This window comes from Odocoileus virginianus, chromosome 14 (assembly GCF_023699985.2).
Source record: "Odocoileus virginianus isolate 20LAN1187 ecotype Illinois chromosome 14, Ovbor_1.2, whole genome shotgun sequence".
NCBI classification, from domain to species: Eukaryota; Metazoa; Chordata; class Mammalia; order Artiodactyla; family Cervidae; genus Odocoileus; species Odocoileus virginianus.
In genome coordinates this window covers 28,403,852-28,428,475 of record NC_069687.1, presented here as the reverse complement: position 1 = coordinate 28,428,475, position 24,624 = coordinate 28,403,852, and the positions used below count along the sequence as shown (strand labels likewise).

Below are 24,624 nucleotides of genomic sequence, written 5' to 3'. Positions count from 1 at the left end.
ATAGCTGAGCCACAAGGGAAGCCCAGGAGTTCTGGAGTGGGTACCCTATCCCTTCTCCAGCAGAACTTTCCAACCCAGGAATCAAACTGGGGTCTCCTGCATTGCAGGTGGATTCTTAACCAGCTGAGCTATCAGGAAGCCAGCCACGTAATAAATAATGTCAGTTTATTCCTTATTAATGGTGTCAGGTATAATCACTGATTGAAGTGGTGACTACCAGATCTTTCCTTTTTAAACATACCTTTTTCCATTTTGTAATGAACCAAGTTATCTATGGGCCTGTTAGCCCAGCTATCTTTCTAAGGTGTTATATCCTTTGAAAATCAGTAACTGAATCAAATTCTCCATTGGTGAATGAAAAATCCTTTTACTAAGAATCAGTGTGAAATGAGTTGGATTCTTAGGAATTCTTCCCTCAAGAGGAGTCCCGTCACCCTTTCTTTTTTGATGTTACTGTTTATTCAGTTTAGTGTAATCCATTGCTTTCATTTTTCTTTTTAAGGCACACAGTGTCCCAAATTTGGGTAGTAAAGGATCCTTTTCAAACCAGTTCTGAGTCTTTTGAACTTGGCATCATTAGTCTTTGAGCATTTCTTTCTTTTCTGGCACAGTAAAATGTTACTCTGCCTGATTCACCATTGCATCCCTAATATCAAGCATAGCACTTGACGTAGGGTAGGAGATAAAAATCTCTGAGAAATTTTTTAAAATACTTCAGAAATTCAGTATCTAGGCTTCCCACACTCAAGCTCTATAACAAAACATCAAGAGGTAAGAACTGAAATGGCCCTTATAACCTATGCAGAACAAGACAGAGTATTAAGGAATAAATAAAATGCAAAACAACAATAAACTTTGAGCCTTTCCTGCCATAGACTCACAATTAGCCATTTCACAAAGGAAGCTTGGTTTCTTGTATGGCATTAGTATTTAGAAACCAAGATCTATGCTTAGAAAAACATAGTTTTTAATGACTAATACTGTTTTATTGTATGCATGTGATACATTTTAAAGTTTCTGTTGGGGACATTTAGTTTCATATTAAGGAAAAGCTTGAAACAGCACTGGGTAAAATAATCATTTTATGTACAGATTTGTGTGTTTGCCAGTTGTTTTCCTCAGATAAATTCCTAGATTTGTAACTGTTACATCAAAGAGTATACACATTTTAAAGAACATATGATACATTACCATATGAACATACGAAATTACCATCCAAAGAGATCATTATTAGGGCTTCTGAGTTCTGTGTCTGCAATTTTATATCAGCTACAGCTTAGGTCAGCTATTCTTTTTATCTCTTACTGAAAATGAATTCTACAGTGTTGGTACCTACTAAATGATGACTTGTGGTATAATGTATTTACTGCTGAGGTGGTAGTCTTTGTTTCTGATACTGTACCTTTAAAAATTATATTCTAACTGTTCTAATTATGCAACTTCTTATTTGATAAGTATTTATAATAAGGTGCTTTTTATGTGAAATAGTTTTAGCTTTTCAAATGAGCTTTTACTTAATTTAGAGACATAGCATTATTTTCCCATAATGCTTTACGAGAAATGTATGTGTGTTTGCTAGTAGTTATAGGAAATTTAAAGGAGATCCCTTAGCAGAGTTCCAGAACCTTCAGCATACCTTTCAGTTTATGCTTTGATTTTTTAAAAAATACTGAATAGTAAGCTATAATTAGGCTTACCTTTTATTAGTTTTAGACTACATGTATGCAAATGAAGGAGGTTATTTCGTAAATATTATGCTTAGTGATTTTTGTTGTTTAAATAACCCAAAGGACCTTAAAAAACTGGTCAGTTCAGTCGCTTAGTTGTGTCCGACTCTTTGCGAACCCATGAATCACACCACGCCAGGCCTCCCTGTCCATCACCAACTCCTGGAGTCTACCAAACCCATGTCCATTGAATCAGTGATGCCATCCAACCATCTCATCCTCTGTCGTCCCCTTCCCCTCCTGCCCTCAGTCTTTCCCAGCATCAGGGTCTTTTCAAATGAGTCAGCTTTTCGCATGAGGTGGCCAAAGTATTGGAGTTTCAGCTTCAACATTAGTCCTTCCAGTGAACACCCAGGACTGACCTTTTTTAGGATGGACTGGTTGGATCTCCTTGCAGCCCAAGGGACTCTCAAGAGTCTTCTCCAACACCACAGTTCAAAAGCATCAATTCTTCAGCTCTCAGCTTTCTTCACAGTCCAACTCTCACATCCATACATGACCACTGGAAAAACTGTAGCCTTGACTAGACGGACCTCTGTTGGCAAAGTAATGTCTCTGCTTTTTTAATATGCTGTCTAGGTTGATCATAACTTTCCTTCCAAGGAGTAAGCATTTTTTAATTTTATGGCTGCAGTCACCATCTGCAGTGATTTTGGAGCCCAAAAAAATAAAGTCAGTCACTGTTTCCACTGTTTCCCCATCCATTTGCCGTGAAGTGATGAGACCAGATGCCATGATTTTAGTTTTCTGAATGTTGAGCTTGAAGCCAACTTTTTCACTCTCCTCTTTCACTTTCATCATGAGGCTCTTTAGTTCTTCTTTGCTTTCTGCCATAAGGGTGGTGTCTTCTGCATATCTGAGGTTATTGATATTTCTCCCAGCAATCTTGATTCCAGCTTCTGCTTCCTCCAGCCCAGCATTTCTCATGATGTACTCTGCATATAAGTTAAATAAGCAGGGTGACAATGTACCGTCTTGACATGCTCCTTTTCCTTTTTGGAACCAGTCTGTTGTTCCATGTGCAGTTCTAACTGTTGCTTCCTGACCTGCATACAGGTTTCTCAAGAGGCAGGTCAGGTGGTCTGGTATCCCCACCTCTTGAAGAATTTTCCACAGTTTATTGTGATCCACATAGTCAGTAAAGCATAAATAGATGTTTTTCTGAAACTCTTTTGCTTTTTCGATGATCCAGCGGATGTTGGCAATTTGATCTCTGGTTCCTCCCTCTGCCTTTTCTAAATCCAGCTTGAACATCTGGAAGTTCACGGTTCACGTATTGCTGAAGTCTGGCTTGGAGAATTTTGAGCATTACTTTACTAGGATGTGAAATGAATGCAATTGTGCGGTAGTTTGAGCATTCTCTGGCATTGCCTTTCTTTGGGATTGGAGTGAAAACTGATCTTTTCCAGTCCTGTGGCCACTGCTGAGTTTTCCAAATTTGCTGACATATTGAATGCAGCACTTTCACAGCATCATCTTTTAGGATTTGAAATAGCTCAACTGGATTTCCATCACCTCCACTAGCTTTGTAGTGATGCTTCCTAAGGCCCACTTGGCTTCACATTCCAGGATGTCTGGCTCTAAGTGAGTGATCACACCATCTTGATTATCTGGGTCATAAAGATATTTTTTGTACAGTTCTTCTGTGTATTCTTGCCACCTCTTCTTAATATCTTTTGCTTCTGTTAGGTCCATACCATTTCTGTCCTTTATTGAGCCCATCTTTGCATGAAATGTTCCCTTGATATCTCTCATTTTCTTGAAGAGATCTCTAGTCTTTCCCATTCTGTTGTTTTCCTGTATTTGTTTGCACGGATCACTGAGGAAGGCTTTCTTATCTCTCCTTGCTATTCTTTGGAACTCTGCATTCAAATGAGTATATCTTTCCTTTTCTCCTTTGCTTTTCGCTTCTCTTCACAGCTATTTGTAAGGCCTCAGACAGCCATTTTGCTTATTTTGCATTTCTTTTTCTCGGGGATGGTCTTGATTCCTGTCTCCTGTACAATGTCATGAACCTCCGTCCATTGTTTATCAGATCTAGTCCCTTAAATCTATTTCTCACTTCCACTGTATAGTCATAAGTGATTTGATTTAGGTCATACCTAAATGGTCTAATGACATTAGTGAATGGTCTAGTTTCCCCCACTTTCTTCGATTTAAGTCTGAATTTGGCAATAAGGAGTTCATGATCTGAGATACAGCCTCAGTTTTCTCATCTGTAAAGTACATATAGTAATACCTGCAATACTTACCTTATAGTTCTGAGATATCACTGTATCTGGAAAACTGCCTCTTGTAGTATGGATTCTCAATTTTCAAAAAACCTAGGGAATTCCCTGATGGTCCAGTGATTAGTACTTGACCGCTTAATACTATAGGCCCAGATTCAGTCCCCAGTCAGGGAACTAAGATCCTGCAAGCCATGTAGCATGGCTAGAAAAAAACCCAGAGCCCAGTAGTTCTGATCATCCAGCATTGTAGGATGCTGCTCATCTTATTCTCCTTTTTATTATTTTCTTGATACATAATTCATGAAGCTGCAGTTTAAGTGGCCATGTTAACAGTTCCTGCACACAACTAGTCATTTGGAAATTTTCTATTAATAAAAATTTCAGAATCTTACAATTCTGATTTCCCATGCATCTTAACTTTCACCTTTCCAGTTCATGTTCTCTTCCCTGTGTAAAATATATTAAAGTGAGTGAGTCTTGAATCTTTACTCCTCAGTATAGCAGTTTGCATTTGAGATACCAACAAATTCAGTTTTCCTTAGGTGGTTCTGTGCTGCAACTAGGAATCTCTCTCTTGAGCATTAACTTTTGACCCACTCATTTCCTCTTCAGGGGAAAGGATGACGATTAGGGAGTCCCAACAGATTTCCGGGGATCTTAGTTTAGGAAACAGGAAGTTTTCCAGTTTTAACATAGGGTTATAAATAAAATCAGCAACTTTGTCACATGTAAAGCTTTTATAGATTTTTTAAATCAATAAATCACTGCACATAAACAGCTTGTATATGTTATCTCTGTGGCTAGCTTAATGTGCTTATTCATCAAAGACTTTGAACAATGGAAGGATAGAATTTATACATTTAACCAGAAAATTCAGTGCTTTTTCACCTTTTGGAAGATGAGAACCAGTGTCTTTCATTCTTTATTTCATATCTTGCCTTTTGTTGTCCTGATGCTCATCAGAACTCCAACTCCATATTACAGACTTTTGCCAAGCTTTAGTCACCTTACCTCTCCAAACCAGCTTCTATCAGCTCTTTACTTTTATTGATTATAGAACCCCTTCAGTCAGTCACTGGGATTCAAAATCTTGGTGTCATCTTTGTGTAATTTCTTCTTTCATATCTTTTGTCCCCTAAACCACCAAGTGTATATAGTCTTACTTTCATGACTTTCTTTTTTTTCCTTTCTGTATTCTAGTTCAGACTTTTCCTCAAACCCAGCACTTTCTTAATTGTATTCCGAGGAATTCTGCTTGGGGAAAATACTATATAGCAGTTTCATAACCACATAAGTTTATCAGACAGTCTATCACAGCCTTCCAGCAGTACTATAAGCCTTCTTGAAAGCAATGACCAAATCTTACCCTAACACCTGCCATGTATTATGTAAATACTCAGTTGGTTGACTTACATTAAAAGAAGGGTAAGTAACATTTTCCTTAGGTTTTGTGAGATACAATTTATTTGTAAATATGCACATGTAAACCTATCTTCTTAAGCAGAATTTATTGGGTTTAAATTCCCATCACTTTTCTTGGCCTTTTACAGGTATGTAACATAATCTTTGTTTCATTTTATTTGTAAGGTACATCTTATTCAGGTTATGAAGCAGCAGTGTATTCAGCTGCATCCTCCTACTACCAACAGCAGCAGCAGCAACAGAAGCAGGCGGCGGCGGCAGCGGCAGCGGCGGCTGCAACAGCTGCCTGGACAGGGACCACCTTTACTAAAAAAGCACCATTCCAAAATAAACAACTGAAACCAAAACAGCCTCCCAAACCACCCCAGATTCACTATTGTGATGTCTGTAAGATCAGCTGTGCTGGACCACAGGTATGTATATTGTATGCTTCATCATGAATCTTCAGTGGTTGTCCTTGAGAGTTAAGTATGATTGATTATTGTAATTCTTATGCCTACAAAGAAAGTTTACATTTTTCTCTCCTGCTAGTTTTTAGTTAACATGTACATATTTCATCAAATGGCCATTTTTTAAAGGCTTTTGTATTGACATACAAGAATTCTAAGAAAAATACAGTAAAAATAATTATGAATGTTAATAAAAAGTAGACAAATTGAGCTTTTCTTTAGGAAGGATACTTTGCTCTTTAAAACTTTTAATTTAGCTTAAAAGTTTTATATTCAGATTAGTTGGGATTTGGGAGTAAGATTGAATTGTTATTTCTTTTTTGGCATTTATGACTTACTTTTTAAGGCCTTTATGCAAAATTCTTGACCTTAAGACAATTGGATATTGATTTTCTTAGTTCTTCAAGGTCCATATTGAGTGTATAAGTAGAATTTTGCAATCGAAAAAGGATAACCATAGAAATAGTTAAAAATATATATATATTAAAAAAAATAGTTTGATACACTGACATGATGAGATGAGAAGACTTTGTCAGATATAAATAGCAGAAGTTGCCTTTCTCTAATATTAAAAATCCTTAAGCTATTTTAATAATCTATAATGTTAGGATAATATTTTTCATGAGACTGACTTTTGTATATGCTTTGTAGAATGTTACTTGTTTCTATATACTTATTTCTTCCATGAGGCTGTAGGGACTTTGGGAATAAGAAAGCTGTAGGAAAGTGTCTTTTTCAAAAATATCAACCAAAGAAGCATGCAGAACCGTTATTCCTTTATTCTGTTTTTTGTTGTTGTTGTTTTTTGTTATTTTCTTGCCTTTGCTAAACATGAAATAAGTGATTTAGGGAAGGATCTGCTTATAAAATCTAGTGAGTTCAACTCCCTTCCCAACTTTATTTGTTAATACTTTCTTTAAGAGCGTCTAGTGTTTATATTGGAGAAGGAAATGGCAACCCACTCCAGTGTTCTTGCCTGGAGAATCCCAGGGATGGGGGAGCCTGGTGGGCTGCCGTCTATGGGGTCGTTTAGAGTTGGACACGACTGAAGTGACTTAGCAGCAGCAGCAGCAGTGTTTATATAAAAATTTGGTAAGCAGTTTGACAGACAAAAGGCATAGTATTTGAAAAGATCAGATTTTGAGTTTTTAGTAGTTTCTTCCAGTTACATCATCTCTCACCCTTTCCTAACCTGTGTACATTCTTTTAAATTTACTAGATCAGTTCTGTCTGCTTTTCAGTATAGAATTTGGGGGTTATTTTCAATTGTCAGCATTCTCTGAGTTACACCAAATTAGACTAGTTTAATATATGTGGCTGTTAAGATAAGACCTTTTTTTCCCTATTTTAAGTTTGGTAGAAAACAGTGTCATTGTGATAACATGCTCAGGGGAGAGGAGACATGGGGAATGTTTGCAGCAACCCAGGACTAAACATGAAAGGGAACAAGAATGTTGGCTTTAGTATTTGAGGAGAGTATCCTACTCAGTAATGACCGTTCAGGGGGAATGATGATGTGGTGGCAATTACAAATGTTAAGAGACTTGACTATATGGTAACATATAAAAGGATAGCACATAGCTCTAGGGTGATAAGTTAATAGCATTTAGAATCAGTATATATATGCAAGGCTGACCATTGATTTGGGGGAGCGGGATGGTTACACAAGAACAGGCCAAGAGTACCTCTGTTAAGTCAGAGGCAGTGCCGTAAGGGCTTAATGAACCTATGGAGAAAAATACCATATGAATGAGATGGTGAGTTAGAGTCTAGTGTAGATATAAGAAAGGAGACTAAATTGGTTCCAGTATGAGGGGCCATTGTTCCAGTCCTGTTTCTGCGACTTAACTTGTGGCCTTGGGCAAGTTGGAGACTTTAAGTCGATTGTCTGGTCTTTTGTTTCCTCACTTCTGTAATAGGGACTTGTTCCTAAATAATTGAGGTTCCCACTGCTTCACGGAGCCACTTTAGGCTGCTGCAGATGGTGAGAAGAGAATCAGATGACTAGGTCTTAGGGCTTCCTCTTTTGTTTGGAAAACAGTAACTTTCTTTACTTGTGCATAAGATTTCATTTTGAGGAAGGATTTTCTTGTTTCAAACTTAGAAAATCATTGTAGGTAACCTCTAAAGTTCCATTCAGCTCTGAGATTCTGTGCTATCTGTGCAATTTTACACTCATCATATGTGTGTATAAAAATTTTTTAAATAATATAGGAAATAATAATCTGGCCCCACTCAAGGTCCTTATTGACCTCCTCGCATTTTAATAAAACTGCCTTCCTTGGTCATTGACATTGAAGACAATTTTTAATATATACTTGCACTATTTTGATGGCTAGTATCAAAAGGGATACAATTCTGGCAGTTAAATACTTTACATAGACTTTTGTTCAGGGTGGAATGGATTCTAACACAGATTGTGGTAATGCATTCTTGAGTTTTCTCAGATGCAACTGACTTCTAAACCAGTTTTATAAGTAATCATACCTGTTTATAAAGAGTCTTGTTACCATGTAGTAACATTTTTTTTCTTCTCATGTGGCAGATACATTTTTCCTCCCTCCTCATAATCCTATAATTAAATAATTTCTTTTGGAATGATCACTCTTATTAGTCTCTACCCAACATTATACATAAGCACTAAAAGATAGAAATTCTTTCAAACTGAGAGCAGTTACCTTATATTGATATTTTGGCTGTGTATGAAAATCCTTTGTTAATTAAAGTGTTTGGTAAGTGTGTTCTTGGTAAAAAGGTACAGAGAACCACAAATTCATCGTGTATGTAGGGAAGCCACATGCTCCTGTTCAGTTGCTTTTAAAATGGTGTAGTGCTGATATTTTAATGAGTATTAGAGATTGGAATGAATAATTGCAAATAATGTAGATAGAAAAGTAGTGAAGCAAAATTATTCTTTTTGTTTGAGACAGACTTATAAAGAACATTTAGAAGGGCAGAAACATAAAAAAAAAGAAGCTGCATTGAAAGCCTCACAGAATACCAGCAGCAGCAACAGCTCTACTCGTGGGACTCAAAATCAGCTACGTTGTGAGCTCTGCGATGTGTCTTGTACAGGAGCAGATGCATATGCTGCCCACATTCGTGGTGCTAAGCATCAGAAAGTAGGTGTTTTTTTTCCCACACACCCTTATGTCTTAACTCTCTTTTTCTTTTCCATTTTTGGTGGGGGTTGGGGGTAAAGTAAAGAAGTCTTCAAAATTTGAAAATTTTTGAGGGTACTATATGCCTAATGTATATATAAAGACAACATCAAATAGTCATTGCTTAAGGAAGGAAAGAGTGGTGACCCTTCTTCTTAAAATTGAACTCGGTCGTTTTTTTCCCACCAACTGAAATTGAATCATGTAGTTGTTTTCCACCTTCTGTTATGCTTAAGTGTAGGTTGGTATGCATGTGGCCAAGTCATTTCCTCGCTGAGTGGTAGATGGAATATGTATCCGAATCTGTTTCACACAGATTGTTTTGAAAGTAATGAGTTTTTATTTTAAAATGTATGAGAAAGAAATACAACAAAGAAAAATATGGTTAAGATTTTCATTTTTTAGGGTCTTTTAGGCAAACTTTTTTTAAAAAGTCTACATTCTCTGAGTTTTCTGACAGATAAATACGCTTTTATTTTGTAGGTGGTTAAATTACACACAAAACTTGGTAAACCCATTCCTTCAACAGAACCAAACGTTGTTAGCCAAGCTACTTCTTCAACAGCTGTGTCTGCTTCAAAGCCAACTGCCTCTCCTTCAAGCATTGCAGCAAGCAATTGTACTGTGAATACTTCATCAATTGCAACTTCTTCAGTGAAAGGTCTTACGACTACAGGAAACTCGTCTCTTAATAGCACAGCCAACACTAAAGTATCATCAGTGCCTGCAAATATGGCTGCCAAGAAAACATCTACACCCAAAATAAACTTTGTTGGCAAGTACTAAAGATTCTGTGTTCCTTCTAACTCTGTTAAAGTGGTATTTCTCCTCTACTCCAGTACTAGCTCTTCTACTTATGCAGTTGTCTTCTTTTCTGAGACCTTATTTAATCACATGTATGTTTTTTTTTTCTTGAAGTTTTTTCAGTTCCATTTTCTTCAGCCATAGACTTAAAAATATATATGTATTTATTTTACTGTTCCTCAGGCTGCTCACCTAATTCTTACACTCTCTATTTCCTATCCAGTCCTCAGTCTCTTATTGTAGTATTTCAACTCTACCCTTTTCTGAAATCACCAAAAACCTACTTGCCACATTGAGTGGCCAGTTTTCTGTTTCATCCTGTTGACCTCTCTAACATTTGAAACAGTTGACTGCTATACCTTAAACCTTTAGTTATGTCTCTGTCTCTCTATTTTGGGTCCACTGACTCCTTCCTCAGATAGCTTTATTGGTTCTCTGGCTCTCATGTTCATTAGCTGGTAGTATTGCTAAGATTCTGATTCTGACTCTCATCTCACTCATGTAGTATTCATGAGTGGTCTTTATCTATTCCACTGTGTATGTAGTAACTTTAAAATCGTTTGGGCAAATTCAGAATGCCCACCTGAGTCCTAGAACCATATTTTAGGTATTTCCTAGTTATTGTCTGTATGGTTCTGTTGATGCCTGTTAGTGTCTGTTTCTAACATTTTATCTCATGACAAGAGTACTCTGAAGTAATCTCATAAAGCTGCTGCTTTTTCACATGAAAAAGTCCACTGACATTTTTTCTTACTTGCTGCCTCTTCCAGTTGTTTCTAATCCTTTTGTTTCTGTCACTACAGTATTCTCCAAAAAGTGTCTTTTTCTCTTCATAGCCTCTGCTTTTTTTTAGACCTTCAAAGCTGCTTCCTCAGAGCTTTGTCTCATTGCATCCAGTTTCTGCAACACTTTTGTCAAAGTCGTTTTGTAAAAAAAAAATGTATCAAACTGTGTTAGTTTGCTATTTAAAAATTTTCTGTGGCCTTCCCCTTGCATATAAGAAAAATGTCTATTCCTTAATGATGTCATCCAAGTCCTTTCACAAATTAACCTCTACCTCAGACATCATTACCTCTGCCTCAGTGCTGTGCTGTGCTTAGCCACTTAGTCCTGTCGGATTCTTTGTGACCTCATGGACTGTAGCCTGCCAGGCTCCTCTGTCCACAGGTTTCTCCAGGCAAGAATACTGAAGTAGGTTGCCATTCCCTCCTCCAGTCGATCTTCCCAGCCCAGGGATCGAACCCAGGCCTCCTGCATTGCAGGCAGATTCTTTACCATCTGAGCCACCAGGGAAGCCCTGTACCTCGGTGATAAGTCCTATTGAATTACCAAGTCTTTTTTTAATTTACCATGGTCTTTTTATTATTATTATTTGTTTATTTTAATTGGAGGCTAATTACTTTACAATATTGTGGTGGTTTTTGCCATACATTGACATGAGTCAGCCATGGGTGTACATGTGTCCCCCATCCTGAACAACCCCTCCCACCTCTCTCCCCATCCCATCCCTTCCCTTAGGGTTGTCCCAGTGTACCAGCTTTGACTGCCCTGTTTCATGCATCAAACTTGGACTGATGATCTATTTCACATATGGTAATATACTTGTTTCAATGCTATTCTTGCAAATCATCCCACCCTCGCCTTCTCCCACAGAGTCCCAGAGTCTGTTCTTTAAATCTGTGTCTCTTTTGCTGTCTCGCATATAGGGTCATCATTACAGTCTTTCTAAATTCCATATATATGCGTTAATATGCTGTATTGGTGTTTTTCTTTCTGACATACTTCACTCTGTATAATAGGCTCCAGTTTCATTCACCTCATTAGGACAGATTCAAATGTGTTCTTTTTCGTTGCTGAGTAATACTCCATTGTATATATATACCACAGCTTTCTTATCCATTCATCTGCCGATAGACATCTAGGTTGCTTCCATGTCCTAGCTATTGTACACAGTGCTGCAGTGAATGTTGAGGTACACATGTCTCTTTCAGTTCTGTTACCATAGTCTTTTTAACTTTATGTTTTTGTGTTTTGCTTGTGCATAGTGTTCTTGCTGTTTAGACTTAATTGTCTTTTTTTCTGCCTGACCAGTTCATACCTAGCACTCTTAAGCCCAGCCCTGGTGTCATACTTGCTGAAGCTATTCCTAACTGGATCAGGTTAAAGGGTAGTGGCTCCTTTACTTTACATTCCCAAAATACTCTGTTAACACATTGTACTATAATAATGTGTCAGTCAGTTCAGTCACTCAGTCGTGTCTGACTCTGCGACCCCATGAACTGCAGCACACCAAGGCCTCCCTGTCCATCACCAACTCCCGGAGTCCAGCCAAACCCGTTTCCGTTGAGTCGGTGATGCCATCCAACCATCTCATCCTCTGTTGTCCCCCTCTCTTGCCCTCAGTCTTTCCCAGCATCAGGTGGCCAAAGTATTGGAGTTTCAGCTTCAGTATCAGTCCTTCCAATGAACACCCTGGACTGACCTCCTTTAGGATGTACTGGTTGGATCTCCTTGCTGTCCAAGGGACTCTCAAGAGTTTTCACCAACACCACAGTTCAAAAGCATCACATTCTTCAGCACTCAGCTTTCTTTATAGTCCAACTCTCACATCCATACATGACCCTAAATTGTTGGCACCTCAAAGACAGCCACACTGTATTATTATGTTACTAGAACTTAGGATAGTGCCCAGTTCCTGGCAAAGGGATATAAGCCTGTTACAAGAGCCATGGTGAGGACAGAGAGGACCATTGAATATTACAAGAGAGAGAATGGGAAGATAGAGACATGTGTTTCATTAATAGCATAAAAAAGCCAAATGGTTTATATGGTTCTTCAAAATTCTGATCTATTGTATGTCAAAGTTTGTTGGTAGAAAAGATCAGAACTTTATTTGGATTTCTTCTATCAGTTCATACATTATATAGGAAGAAAATTAAAATTACTGTAATTCTTTTATGTTACAGGTGGTAATAAGCTGCAGTCAACAGGAAATAAAACAGAAGACTTAAAAGGAACTGAAAGTGTTAAAAACACTCCTGTCACTTCTGTACCAATTCCAGAAGTAAAGCCAGACACAGTGTCAGAACCAGTCACACCTGCGTCTCTTGCTGCTTTGCAGAGCGATGTGCAACCAGTGGGCCATGATTATGTGGAGGAGGTATTGATTTGAGAAAACTCCTATTGTGAGATTAGATAGGAAGGACATGTGTCACTTTGTCACAAGTGTGCTTTACATGTAAAATTCAATTATATTTTAGGTTTAGATTACTTATAAAGGGATATTGAAGGGATCTTTGTTGAAGGTTTTGTGTTCTTTTTTTTTAAGCCTGCCCTTTGAGCTTGCCTAAGTGACATCACAATTTTTTTGTTGAATTTTCTCTTTCCCTGCTGACACCATCACTGTAGTATGTGAAATAACTTTCTGTTTATTTGGCAGGCCTTCTTTAAACATAACCCTTCTACTGTGCCAAACGTAAAAAGTAAAAAAAAATGTGAACAGCAGAAATGACAAAGATAGCAAATATTTCTTTCTGAACAGTTTTGTGTGTAAAATTTCAATTACTGATTTAACAGATAACTATTTATATGATTTCTCAAGCTGATTAGAAAACTATTCCTGTTTTACAAAATAATTTAGTAAATGGAGGATAAGGAAGTATCAGAAGGGACTTGATAGATTTTTGCTGTTAGTGGAAAGACGAACATACAGTGGTGTAGCCCTGTTCTGCTTTTGCTGTATTATAGAACAGCTGAAAATAACAAGTTCTCTAAATTTCAGTGTCTGCATCTGTAAAATTTGGGTATCTCCCAGTGAAGATGTGAAGCTTAGATCAAATAAAGTACCTAAGCACAGTGCCTAGCATATGGTGGATTTTTGGCAAATATTTATTTGTTCCTTCATCCTTTTCCATCAAGAAAAATTAATTATTGAATTCTTTGTTTACAAGATGGAAAACTGGGCTGTGTAGTTTATAAGTCATTCACATGCAGTTTTAATTTAAAGTTATAGGTGTTGGGAATTTCCTGGCGGTCCAGTGGTTAGGGCTCCTTGCTTCCACTTCATTGGTCAGGGAACTAAGATACCACAATGCCAGCATGGTTAGGCAACAAAAAAAAAAGACATTTAAAGGTTAATAAACTTCTAAATAAATAAATAATAAACCTTTAGCTGTTAGTAAGACTTGTATGTTTCAAAAAAAAGTACAGCCAGAATATCTGGCCAGGATACCTTAATAACCAATGATACTGGTTAAGTAATTTTTTTTTTTTTTTTTTTTTTTTTTTTTGTTAAGTAATCTTAAACTTCAGAGGATTGTGTTTAGAACCAATCTTTAAAATTTGCTGAAGTTTTAATAACTTTTAATAACATTCTAGTCTACTTGTCTTCCTAACTGGTTGTGCAGTTAGAAAAAAAATTGACATTGGTTTTCAATAAAGTTATACATGTATAAAGTCTTGGGCTTTGTAGAAATAAATGAGAATAATGCCTTTGATCATCTTTAGCTCCATTTCCAAGAACAGTACCTGGCAGGAACAGGTATTCAGTAAATATTTTTTCAAGAATTGAAGGTGTCTATTGTATTAAAATCTCAATGTTAATATATAGAGGAAAATATTAAAAGTTTAAGAGACAAATACATGGTAACACATCTTGCATTGTACAGTTAAAAATTCTAACCCTGTTCATTTCTATAGGTGTCCTCTTCAAAAAGTATAGACATTGCCCCCCCCTTTTCTAACTATAAATTCTGAAAGTTATTTATAACTCATGAGATGGGTTTATAAGTGAAATCTTCACCTGTGACATTCGTGTTGTGATTTCTTGACTTTTTCTTTTTTTCTGGATATCAAGGTACGAAATGATGAAGGAAAAGTGATTCGATTTCATTGCAAATTATGCGAGTGCAGCTTTAATGATCCCAATGCTAAGGAGATGCATTTAAAAGGACGAAGACACAGACTTCAATATAAAGTGAGGAAAATTTCAGCTATTTTTCTCTTTCTCTTTTTATATGGTTTGGAATATTCTAGATGCAAAAATAAAGCTTCTAAATATAACTCACTAAGTCCATGAACTCCCACTGTCAGGTTGGCATGTCGTGTCTCACTTAGAGAGTTAGATGTTTAGTTTTTATTGATTAGTTTGTTATGCTTAGGGCTTTCCCTGGTGCCTCAGATGGTAAAGAATCTGCCTACAATGCAGGAGACCCGAGTTCGATCCCTGGGTCTGAAAGATTGCCTGGAGAAGGGCATGGCAGCCTACTCCATTGTTCTTGCCTAAAGAATTCCATGGACAGAGGAGCTTCGTGGGCTACAGTCCTTGGGGTCACAGAATTGGACACAACTGAGTACCTATCACTTTTGTTAAATTTAAGAAAAAGCAATGTAGTTGTATTTCATTATTTCTAGTGGCAAAATAAAACTATGACATTACTTGGATCAAGTAACCATGTAAAAATAGTTGCTTCAAAGGAAGTGTTTGAAAGAAGTCAGGTCTCCATTTCCTTTATCTTAGCAGAATTTCCGTTAAAGTGAATTTTGAGATGAGGAATTTTTTGTTGAAAACACTTCCAAGTAATAAGTTAAATCTAAATACTTCAAATAAAATTTTTAATTAGGTTGTACTTAGCATTAGATTCATGTTTTCTAAACAGAAGTGGTGAAGATTAAAAATAATTTGTTAAGGGGCAGTAGTACTTCTATAAGAAAAAAAGTTTTTAACCCCACACTCAGATATCTAGAATCATTTATTTACAAACAAACAAAGGAATATTAAATACCCATCAGTCTCCCAAGGATTTCTTTTATTGGTTAACACTAAGTTAAGTACTTTTTGTGTACTAAACTTGAACAACCAAGAATTTTGGGGATGGGAAGGAAGAAAGAACATTTATGAATGTATTTTGAGTTTTTCTCTGATTCAACTTATTTTACTACATTTACTCTTAAAGTAGATTTGCAAATAAAAGCCTCTATGATGAAAAAATGTGTGAGATTGTATGATTTAAGATATGTGTAGATTGTTGGAAGGATTGCTGGTTTTTCAAACATCTTATCTGTGTTAACAGAAAAAAGTAAATCCAGATTTGCAAGTAGAAGTAAAGCCCAGTATTCGAGCAAGAAAGATTCAAGAAGAGAAAATGAGAAAGCAGATGCAGAAAGAGGAGTATTGGCGAAGAAGAGAAGAGGAAGAACGCTGGAGAATGGAAATGAGGTAGTATTTTTAACTTTTAGTACCATCATAGGTGGTTTAGACTTTCTAAGAAACTTAGCTGTTCTGAGTATGACTCCCATTCAGAGCAATCCAGATTTATTTGAAATATTTTTAGTTTTCACTTGTGAGGGAGACACTAGGTCTAGGAAAGAAATGCATTAGAGTTATTCTGGCTGTTCTAATATTTGACCATGTCCTTGGTATTAGGACTTATTTTGGAAATAATATCTTTAGAGGCTACAGGAAAGGAGGAATGAGAAAATATGTTCAATAGATATAGAAATGTTTAGTTTTATTGATATAACTGGCATATCTTTAAGTGGCACAATTCATTGGTTTTATTCACAGAGTTGTGCAGTTATCAGCACAGTCAATTTTAGAACATCTTTATGACCCACAAAAGAAACCACAAACCCATTTAGCAATCCATACCTATTTCCCATACCAACTCCTCGCTCTATTCTTGGGCAACCACTAATAAACTTCATCTCAGTAGATTGCCTCTACTGGAGATTTTATATAAATGGAATCATAGAACATTGACTTTTGTGTCTGGCTACTTTTCACTTAGCATGATGTTTTCAAGGTTCATGTATGTTATTACATATATCAGTACTAATTTTTTTATACATGCATAGTATTTCATTACATAAGTGTGTCACATTTTATTTATCTGTTTATCAATTGATGGATATTTGTGTTATTTCCACTTTGGGGTTATGAATACTGCTGCCATAAGTGTTTGTGTACAAGTTTTTATAACCCACTTTTTTTCATTTACATACCTACTTTTTTGTGCAGATGTAAAATTTTCTTTATAACCTGTTTCATATATTTTTAGATATTTATAGAGTTTTTTAATAGTATTTCCCTATTGTTATTACATTGACCATCCTTGAGGCAGTATTATTGTATAAATCACTATCAGTTGACACTAATCAAATCCCAGAAGCAAAAATGTTTGACAGATACCTGTACTTTTGCCTGTGCTAGATAGTTTAACTTAGTGATCCTCAAACCTTTTGGTCTCAGGACCTTTTATAACTCAATAATTATTGAAGACTCTGAAGAGTTTTTGTGTATGTGGGTTATAGGCTGTCAACATTGTATTAGAAATGAAAACTGAGAAGTTTCAGTATTTAGGAACTTATTTTTATATAACTTTGTATTTGTTTAAATGTGGTTAAATATTATTAATAATTACAATATTAAATCAGGTGTATTTATTAATATAATAACATTAAATATAATATGCTAACTATAAACAACTGTTTTTCCCCCAGAAATAATGGCAATATTTTACATTTTTGCAGATCTCTTTAATGTCTAGCTTAAGGCAACGTGATTCTCCTTCTGCTTCTGTGCTCAACAGGTTGTGATAACACATTTTGCCTCTGGATAACTCCACTGTAGACTCATAGGAGAAAGAGAATAGAGAAGGCAAATATTATTTTGAGAGTAACTTTGATGTCATGAATCCCCCCCGAAGGTGTCTCAAGTCCTACCTAGACTACCCAGACCACACTTTGAGGGATGCTCCTATAATTTATTAAAACATCTGCCTGTGAGAAATAGAAACATGAAAGCCAGTTTTATTTCAACTTTGTATTGTTGGCAAATTAAATTTTTATTTCATGCTTAATCACTTAAATTTCTTTTGTGGTGAATTGCCTATTCCTTTGTTAACTTACCTGTTAACAGATTTGTACAAACACTTCTTATAGCTATTAACCCATTAACATGTTATCTTTAAATAATCTTTACTGTTATTTATGTATCAATTTTTATTTTTTTATGTATTTAACTTTATTCTTATGAAATTTCTTCCTTTGTCATGCACTGGCAAGTTTTCTCTATATCTAGATTATGCAGTTATTTCCTCTTTTACTGCTTTATCGAATATTTATTAAGGACTTACTGTATGCCAGGAAGCAGTATATAGTGTGTTAGGCACTGTAGTATACTATGTTTACCAAGTATGAATTGGTAGACAGTTGGTATTTAAATATACCCTTATGTAACCTAAGCATCATTAGTAATAATAGAGTATTCAAAACTAGAATGAACATGGTTTTCCAGAGCCTTCAAGCTGTTTTTATTCATTTTCTCTCAAGACCTGAATAAAATTAGAAGTATGATTCTATCTGTCCTAAATTGGATGACCCAGAAAGCACTGCTTATTCCTGACCTGAAGAAATTGATGGTTTCTACAATACTACTTGAGAAGCATACTTCTTTCTTAACATTTTGTATTAAATGAATTTGTGTAGTAAAAATTTATTGTTAACAAAAATTTGCTACAAAGACATGACTGCCTAGGGAATTATTGGTATCCTAGTTTGAAGCTGAAGGCAAAGATAGAACTGAGAGGGAGAGAGTCATGTGATGAAAAATTAGATTCCAAAAATGTTGACCATTAAAATAGAGGATACACGCTAACTGCCCACTAAGTTCAGCCCATGGGTGTTTTATTTGGTGCCCATAGTATTTTTTGGACACCAACATGAATCAACATTTAAAGACCATGAGATTTCACAAAAGTCCTGATTGACCTTGGGATAACCATCTGGTATTCCCTTGTGACAGTAATTAATAGCTGTGCCGCCCTCTTGTCTCTAGCCAGAGCATGTGCTTTCCTTCTTTACCATACTTCCCATCATCCTTAGCATGTCCCCGAAAGTGAGATGGGATGTGAGTTGCCATTTATCCCTGTTGTTTTTCATTGTAGAAAAATGTCTTTGTCTCTGTCTGTATCAGATGAGGAAATTAAAGGTTGTCTTAAGAAGTTCTCTCTTACAAAAAAAATAGAGAGCACATTTCTTTGAAGACATGAGGAAAATTCCTGAATGTATTCTTTGGGTCTTTCACTCACACACTTTATTAGTCTGGCCACATTAGGTAGGCATTTAAGTTTACAATTTCTACTGTAAAGAGGGAGAGGTTGGAATGAACTGTGAGGTTTCTGATGCTTGTTTTTTCAACTCTGTCTTCAGACTATGAAATTTTGTTTTGCTTTTATCTTTTGTTTTCTTATCTTTTCACTGGGATTGACTTTCATTCACTAATTGATGAAGGCAAATGTAATCCGATACAGAGGGGGAAAGAAAGGTGTTAGCTAGACTGATTTGGGGGTTTTTATTACTTTCTATATTATTACTGATGTAAATTCTTGGGGTGTATTTTTCTAAGTGGCTTACAGTATCATTCTTTATGTTTCAGACGTTATGAAGAGGACATGTACTGGAGAAGAATGGAGGAAGAACAGCATCATTGGGATGATCGCCGCCGAATGCCTGATGGAGGCTATCCTCATGGTCCCCCGGGCCCACTAGGCCTTCTGGGAGTCCGACCAGGCATGCCTCCTCAGCCACAGGGGCCTGCAGTGAGTGTCCACTTTGTTTACATAGGCAGTGGAAGTATAAGACTGGTTTGGCATTAGAAAATAAAAGTTTGAAGAGCTAATTTTTAGACTTAATAATATCCAAATCTCAATATGTTTTTCATCTGATTTGGGATTTTCTCTCCTTTTTTTATACTTTCTCAACTCGTGTCCTTTTGTATAAAGACTTCGTAGAATTTCCATGAATCTTTCTTATTTTCAGTATAAGCTAAGGGAGCAGATCTTAAGAGGTTTTTTTTTTTTTTGCCTTTGTTCTTTAGATTATCAAGAACAACTAATTCTGAACGCTGTTGCTTTGGCTTTAGAATTATTTCTGTCTTCCCATTATGTATGGTTTAGAGTCCTTTTTTCAAATCTTTAGCGTTCAAAACCTACCACTACTTCTAAATTTAAGTGCATGATAAGGGGTAGGTAGAGTCCATGGGGTCACAGAGTTGGACACAGCTGAGCAACTAACACACAAAGGGTAGGTAAATGGTTGGAGATAACACACAGTGGTTGTATTAGGAGAACTGTAGAAAAGAGGTGGATCTTGAGAGTCTGCGTTCTGTAGAAGCTAGGTAAAAAATACCTGGCTTATGAGGAGCATTTCATATAAGTTCAGTCTATAGAAAACAAGATGATTTTTTTTCTTTGTTCTGGTGTTCCAGAGAGCACTTAGAAGGAAACAGTCTAAATTACTGCGCTTTAACCTATTCTTTCTCATTTGTCCTTCCATAGAATAAGCATTTGTAAAATCTGTTTTGTTAAAAGCAAAACGTCTCACAACTGTTTTTAAAGTTGTATAAAATGGAGAAGGAAATGGCAACCCACTCCAGTATTCTTGCCTGGAAAAGTCCATGGACGGGGAGCCTGGCGGGCTGCAGTCCATGGGGTTACATGACTGAGCATGTGTGCACGAGGGTGGAGGGAGATGGGTTGGTAGCAATAAAGTGGTAGAACTAAAAAAAAATAAAGTTGTATAAAATGTATTTTCATAACCTTAGATGGTATGTATTATAACTTGTTTTGAGTGCATAACATACATACTTACTTTTGATACTGTACCTTTCTACAGTTTACATTTTTGTTTTTACCAAAATGGGAAAAAAAGGAGAAGATAGCTTTAAGTGGACATTCAGTATAACTGGCTTTCTTATTGAAAAATGCAGCAAGCACATGTGTAGTTGAAAAATAATAGTTTACTTTTGCTTGGAAAACATTTTTTTAATGGAGTTATTTTTTTTTTTTCCCATCTCCAGCCCTTACGTCGTCCTGACTCATCTGACGACCGTTATGTAATGACAAAGCATGCTACCATTTATCCAACTGAAGAGGAATTACAGGCGGTTCAGAAAATTGTTTCTATCACTGAACGTGCTTTAAAACTTGTTTCAGACAGCTTGTCTGAACACGAGAAGAGCAAGAGCAAAGAGGGAGATGATAAGAAAGAGGGAGGTAAAGACAGGTGTGTTTTCAGAGTTTTTTACTTTGGTATAGTTTTGGTTTTCCTTATATAGACTTACCTTATACTTGAAAGTTACAAAGACTGAAAATTCTCTGGTATCAGTCTATATGTGTTGTGCTTATGTTAGGTTTTAAATGTATTCAGCTGCTTTCTGCTGAAATGAAAAATAGTATAATTTCATACAATCTCCAACCTTGTAATTTACTCATTGTATTTAAACTCATATAAAACTATTTCAAGTCTGTTTTCAAAGCAGCCATTGTAGTTTTCCAGTTGCATTCAGCTATTCAGTGTTTATTCATTTGTTGCATCTGTTCCATGTTCATTCTTTTAACAGCTCATTTTATCTTTAACACATTGACCCATAAGCATGAATAAGCTCAAACTTTAGCAACATCTTTATATCTGTGTATATTAAACATGACTTTTGTTATTCTAATTTATGAGACAGAAAGGCATTAATGGCCTTTGCAGTTGTTCCTGAGAACTTAGCTCTTGGTTTATTAATTTTTTCATATTTCTTATCTAAATAAAGGGTATTTCTGAAAATATTAACTGTTCTTATACTATAGTTGATACAAATCTTAATGATGTAAAATTATTTCATTTACTACTGTGTGTTGAGAGATTATCATGGTTATGGTTAAGAAGGGAAATGTCATAATATAATTTGATTTCACTGCAGAGCTTTAAAAGGAGTTTTGCGAGTGGGAGTATTGGCGAAAGGATTACTTCTCCGAGGAGATAGAAATGTCAACCTTGTTTTGCTGTGCTCAGAGAAACCTTCAAAGACATTATTAAGCCGTATTGCAGAAAACCTACCCAAGCAGCTTGCTGTAAGTATTATGGAAACGTTCATTTTTACCCCTTGTCTAGTTCAGAAGTTTTTGGCAGGACTACCTGCTTCAGCTTAAACCTAAGCCAGCCTTTGAAGTTTTGGCTTGACTTTCCAAATTGCTTGATTGTACAAATTGGTAGCACAGTTTTCTACTTTGTTAAATTTTTAGGTTTTATGGTGCTTCTCTTCAACATGAAGCCATCTTGCTAATTTATTTTAAAATGTAAAACTGCAGCACATGTCCTCTTCCTGTTCTTTTTCCAAGATTTGAATCATAAGAGAAGACAGTTGTTCAGGGAAAAATTTCATTTTTTGATTTTTTTTTTTAAACAAAGCCCATGTATGTATAGTAAGCTTAAAGTTTTAGAATTCATGAACTTCTTGCCTATTTAGTTGAATACATGTTTTTAATAAAATATAGTAACTCAAATAGAGACTTTCTGATTTGAATTTTCCCAGCTTTATTATGATTACTTTCCATTTTGTACATGTTATAACGGTAACAATGACTTGTCTTTGTCTCTATCCAGTAAGTTGTGGCAAATTCAATTAATAGAATATCCCTTTTAGGTCCTACAAAAACAAAACCTTTTTTTAAGTTTGAATTAAAAAAATTTTTATTACAGTATCTTGTCAGAATCACAGACTGGAATTTAACACAGGTTCCTTGAATAATTTAATATATAAAACTTATTTAGGTATTTGAAATTCAAGAATTGGCATTTCATTGGCAGCATGTGTTCTGCAGTAATGTTAGAATAAATAGTACCTGACCACAGCAGACCAGCCGATACCAAAATGGATAGTGAAGCATGCTATTAAACTTGAGCTCTGATTTACTGTTGTTTGCTTTATATTACCATTGTTCCAGATGTGAGACTTTTTTTAATTGTGGATGAGGCTAAAAAGGAGCATTAGGAGCCAGGAGAATTGTCATTGTGTGTCTACTTGTTACTATATCTTGAGGCTGCCAGGGCAGTAAAAGGGAGGAAAAGAAGCTTGAGGACTTTGAAAAAGTATGTAATTTGCAAAAAAAATCTTAAATTGTTGTGTTTTGTAAAACTACAAAGGAGAAAATGTTATATTCTAACTCAACTGACTAATGCTTTACAGCACATTCTTTACCATCTGAGCCATCAGGGAAGCCCAAAACCAAAATACAGTTTCCAGATCAGTTTGTCCTTGTATAGTGGGTAAGCAGGAGAGAGAACTATCACCATCACTGTCACGGTTCACGTCTACGTAATGCTGTGTGCCAGGCACTGTTTTCAGTTCTTTGTGTAGTTAATTCATCCATTCTTCTTAACAGTCTTACAGGTTAGATCAATTTTACTGTTCCCATTTTATAAAAACAGGTATGGGGAGTTAAATATTTGCCCAACTTCACGTCATTAGTAAAGTAGCAGAGCTAGAATTTGAACCTAGATTGTTGTTGCTGTTCAGTCACTAAGTCATGTCCAACTCTGCGACCCCATGAACTACAGCACGCCGCACTTCCCTGTCTGTCACGATCTCCTGAAGTTTGCTCCAACTCATATCCATTGAATATGATGCCATCCAACCATCTCATCCTCTGTCACCCCTTATCCTACCCTGTCTTTCCCAGCATCAAGGTCTTTTCCAATGAGTTGGATCTTCACATCAAGTGGCCGAACTATTGAAGCTTCAGCATCAGTCCTTCCAAGTGAACTTAGATCGTATACTGGGAACACTCTGTGTAAATTTCTAGAGTCTTCCTTTGTTCATATATACTGAAGCTTATTATATGTATACTAAATTGCAATGAATCCTGTTTTGTTTTGTTTTTTCTGTTGAGCAAGACTTTCTGCTCCCTGATTTATTTATTTATTTTTTTGCTCCCTGATTTAAAATGTAGCACTGGAAAGACCCAGAGGGATGGGATGGGGAGGGAGGGGGGATCGGGATGGGGAACACATGTAAATCCATGGCTGATTCATGTCAGTGTATGGCAAAAATCACTACAGTTTTGTAAGGTAATTAGCCTCCAGCTAATAAAAATAAAATGTAGATTTGTTGATTTCACAGACAAGATGCACTGGGTATGGTTGAATTATGGCTCCTGTTAGTTTCAGGTATCTATTTTAGTCTCATTCATATTCTGCAAATATTGCAATAATAGTTGCCCAGGTGCTATTTTAGGAAGGTATGGTAATAACTATAGCAGTGTTTCTTTCATCCAAAAATTCATCATCTAAAAGGTGCATACACACATACAGATAACTCATATGATATAATAATGGTAAATATTAGTTGAACAAGGAATTCTAAAAGGAAAAAGGAGCAAGAGATTATAATTTGCATGTTTTGCAAGGCTTGGAGGGAAATAATATATGATCTAATCCTTGCAAAATGGTTAAAGTAGTGTGAGAAAGTGAAAGAGCTATAATGAAACTGCTTTGTTTGATAATGTAAGAGGGCCAGCTAATTTCTTGTGCTCTTCATTATATAGGTTATAAGTCCTGAGAAGTATGACATAAAATGTGCTGTTTCTGAAGCGGCAATAATTTTGAACTCATGTGTGGAACCCAAAATGCAAGTCACTATCACCCTGACATCTCCAATTATTCGAGAAGAGAACATGAGGGAAGGAGGTTGGAAAGCCATTAAACATTCTACTTTTTATTAACTTCTTTTTTTCCCATTTACCTACTCTTTAAGATGGCATTAAGCCCTGGAAGGCAACATGCTGGCATTACATATGAATCTGATAGATTTGACTTACATAGCAACTAGTTTTGCTTAAGGTTATTTCCCAGATCTTTTATTAATGTCTTTTTAGTAATGTACTTTTATATAAAACACTCAAGGTATTATTAATTTTCTTGATTTTTTTTCTTTTCTTTTCTTGCTAACCTCAGATTTCTGGAAAAGTTTAAATTATTCTTAGTCATAAGCATAGTTGACTTA

At 36.0% G+C, this 24,624-nt stretch overlaps 1 protein-coding gene across 3 annotated transcripts in view; it reads left to right on the top strand.

Moving 5' to 3' along the window:
* The window catches only part of ZFR (zinc finger RNA binding protein), an 80,397-nt gene that overhangs the window by 33,578 nt on the left and 22,195 nt on the right, over window positions 1–24,624 (top strand). For all 3 annotated transcript variants that reach the window (XM_070476546.1, XM_070476545.1, XM_070476547.1), the window contains 10 exons: window positions 5,546–5,793; window positions 8,760–8,951; window positions 9,474–9,765; window positions 12,761–12,954; window positions 14,650–14,769; window positions 15,866–16,011; window positions 19,231–19,393; window positions 20,653–20,858; window positions 21,544–21,694; window positions 24,167–24,308. In XM_070476546.1, the coding sequence (XP_070332647.1) occupies window positions 5,546–5,793; window positions 8,760–8,951; window positions 9,474–9,765; window positions 12,761–12,954; window positions 14,650–14,769; window positions 15,866–16,011; window positions 19,231–19,393; window positions 20,653–20,858; window positions 21,544–21,694; window positions 24,167–24,308 (1,854 nt within the window). The remainder of the gene's footprint in view (window positions 1–5,545; window positions 5,794–8,759; window positions 8,952–9,473; window positions 9,766–12,760; window positions 12,955–14,649; window positions 14,770–15,865; window positions 16,012–19,230; window positions 19,394–20,652; window positions 20,859–21,543; window positions 21,695–24,166; window positions 24,309–24,624) is intronic.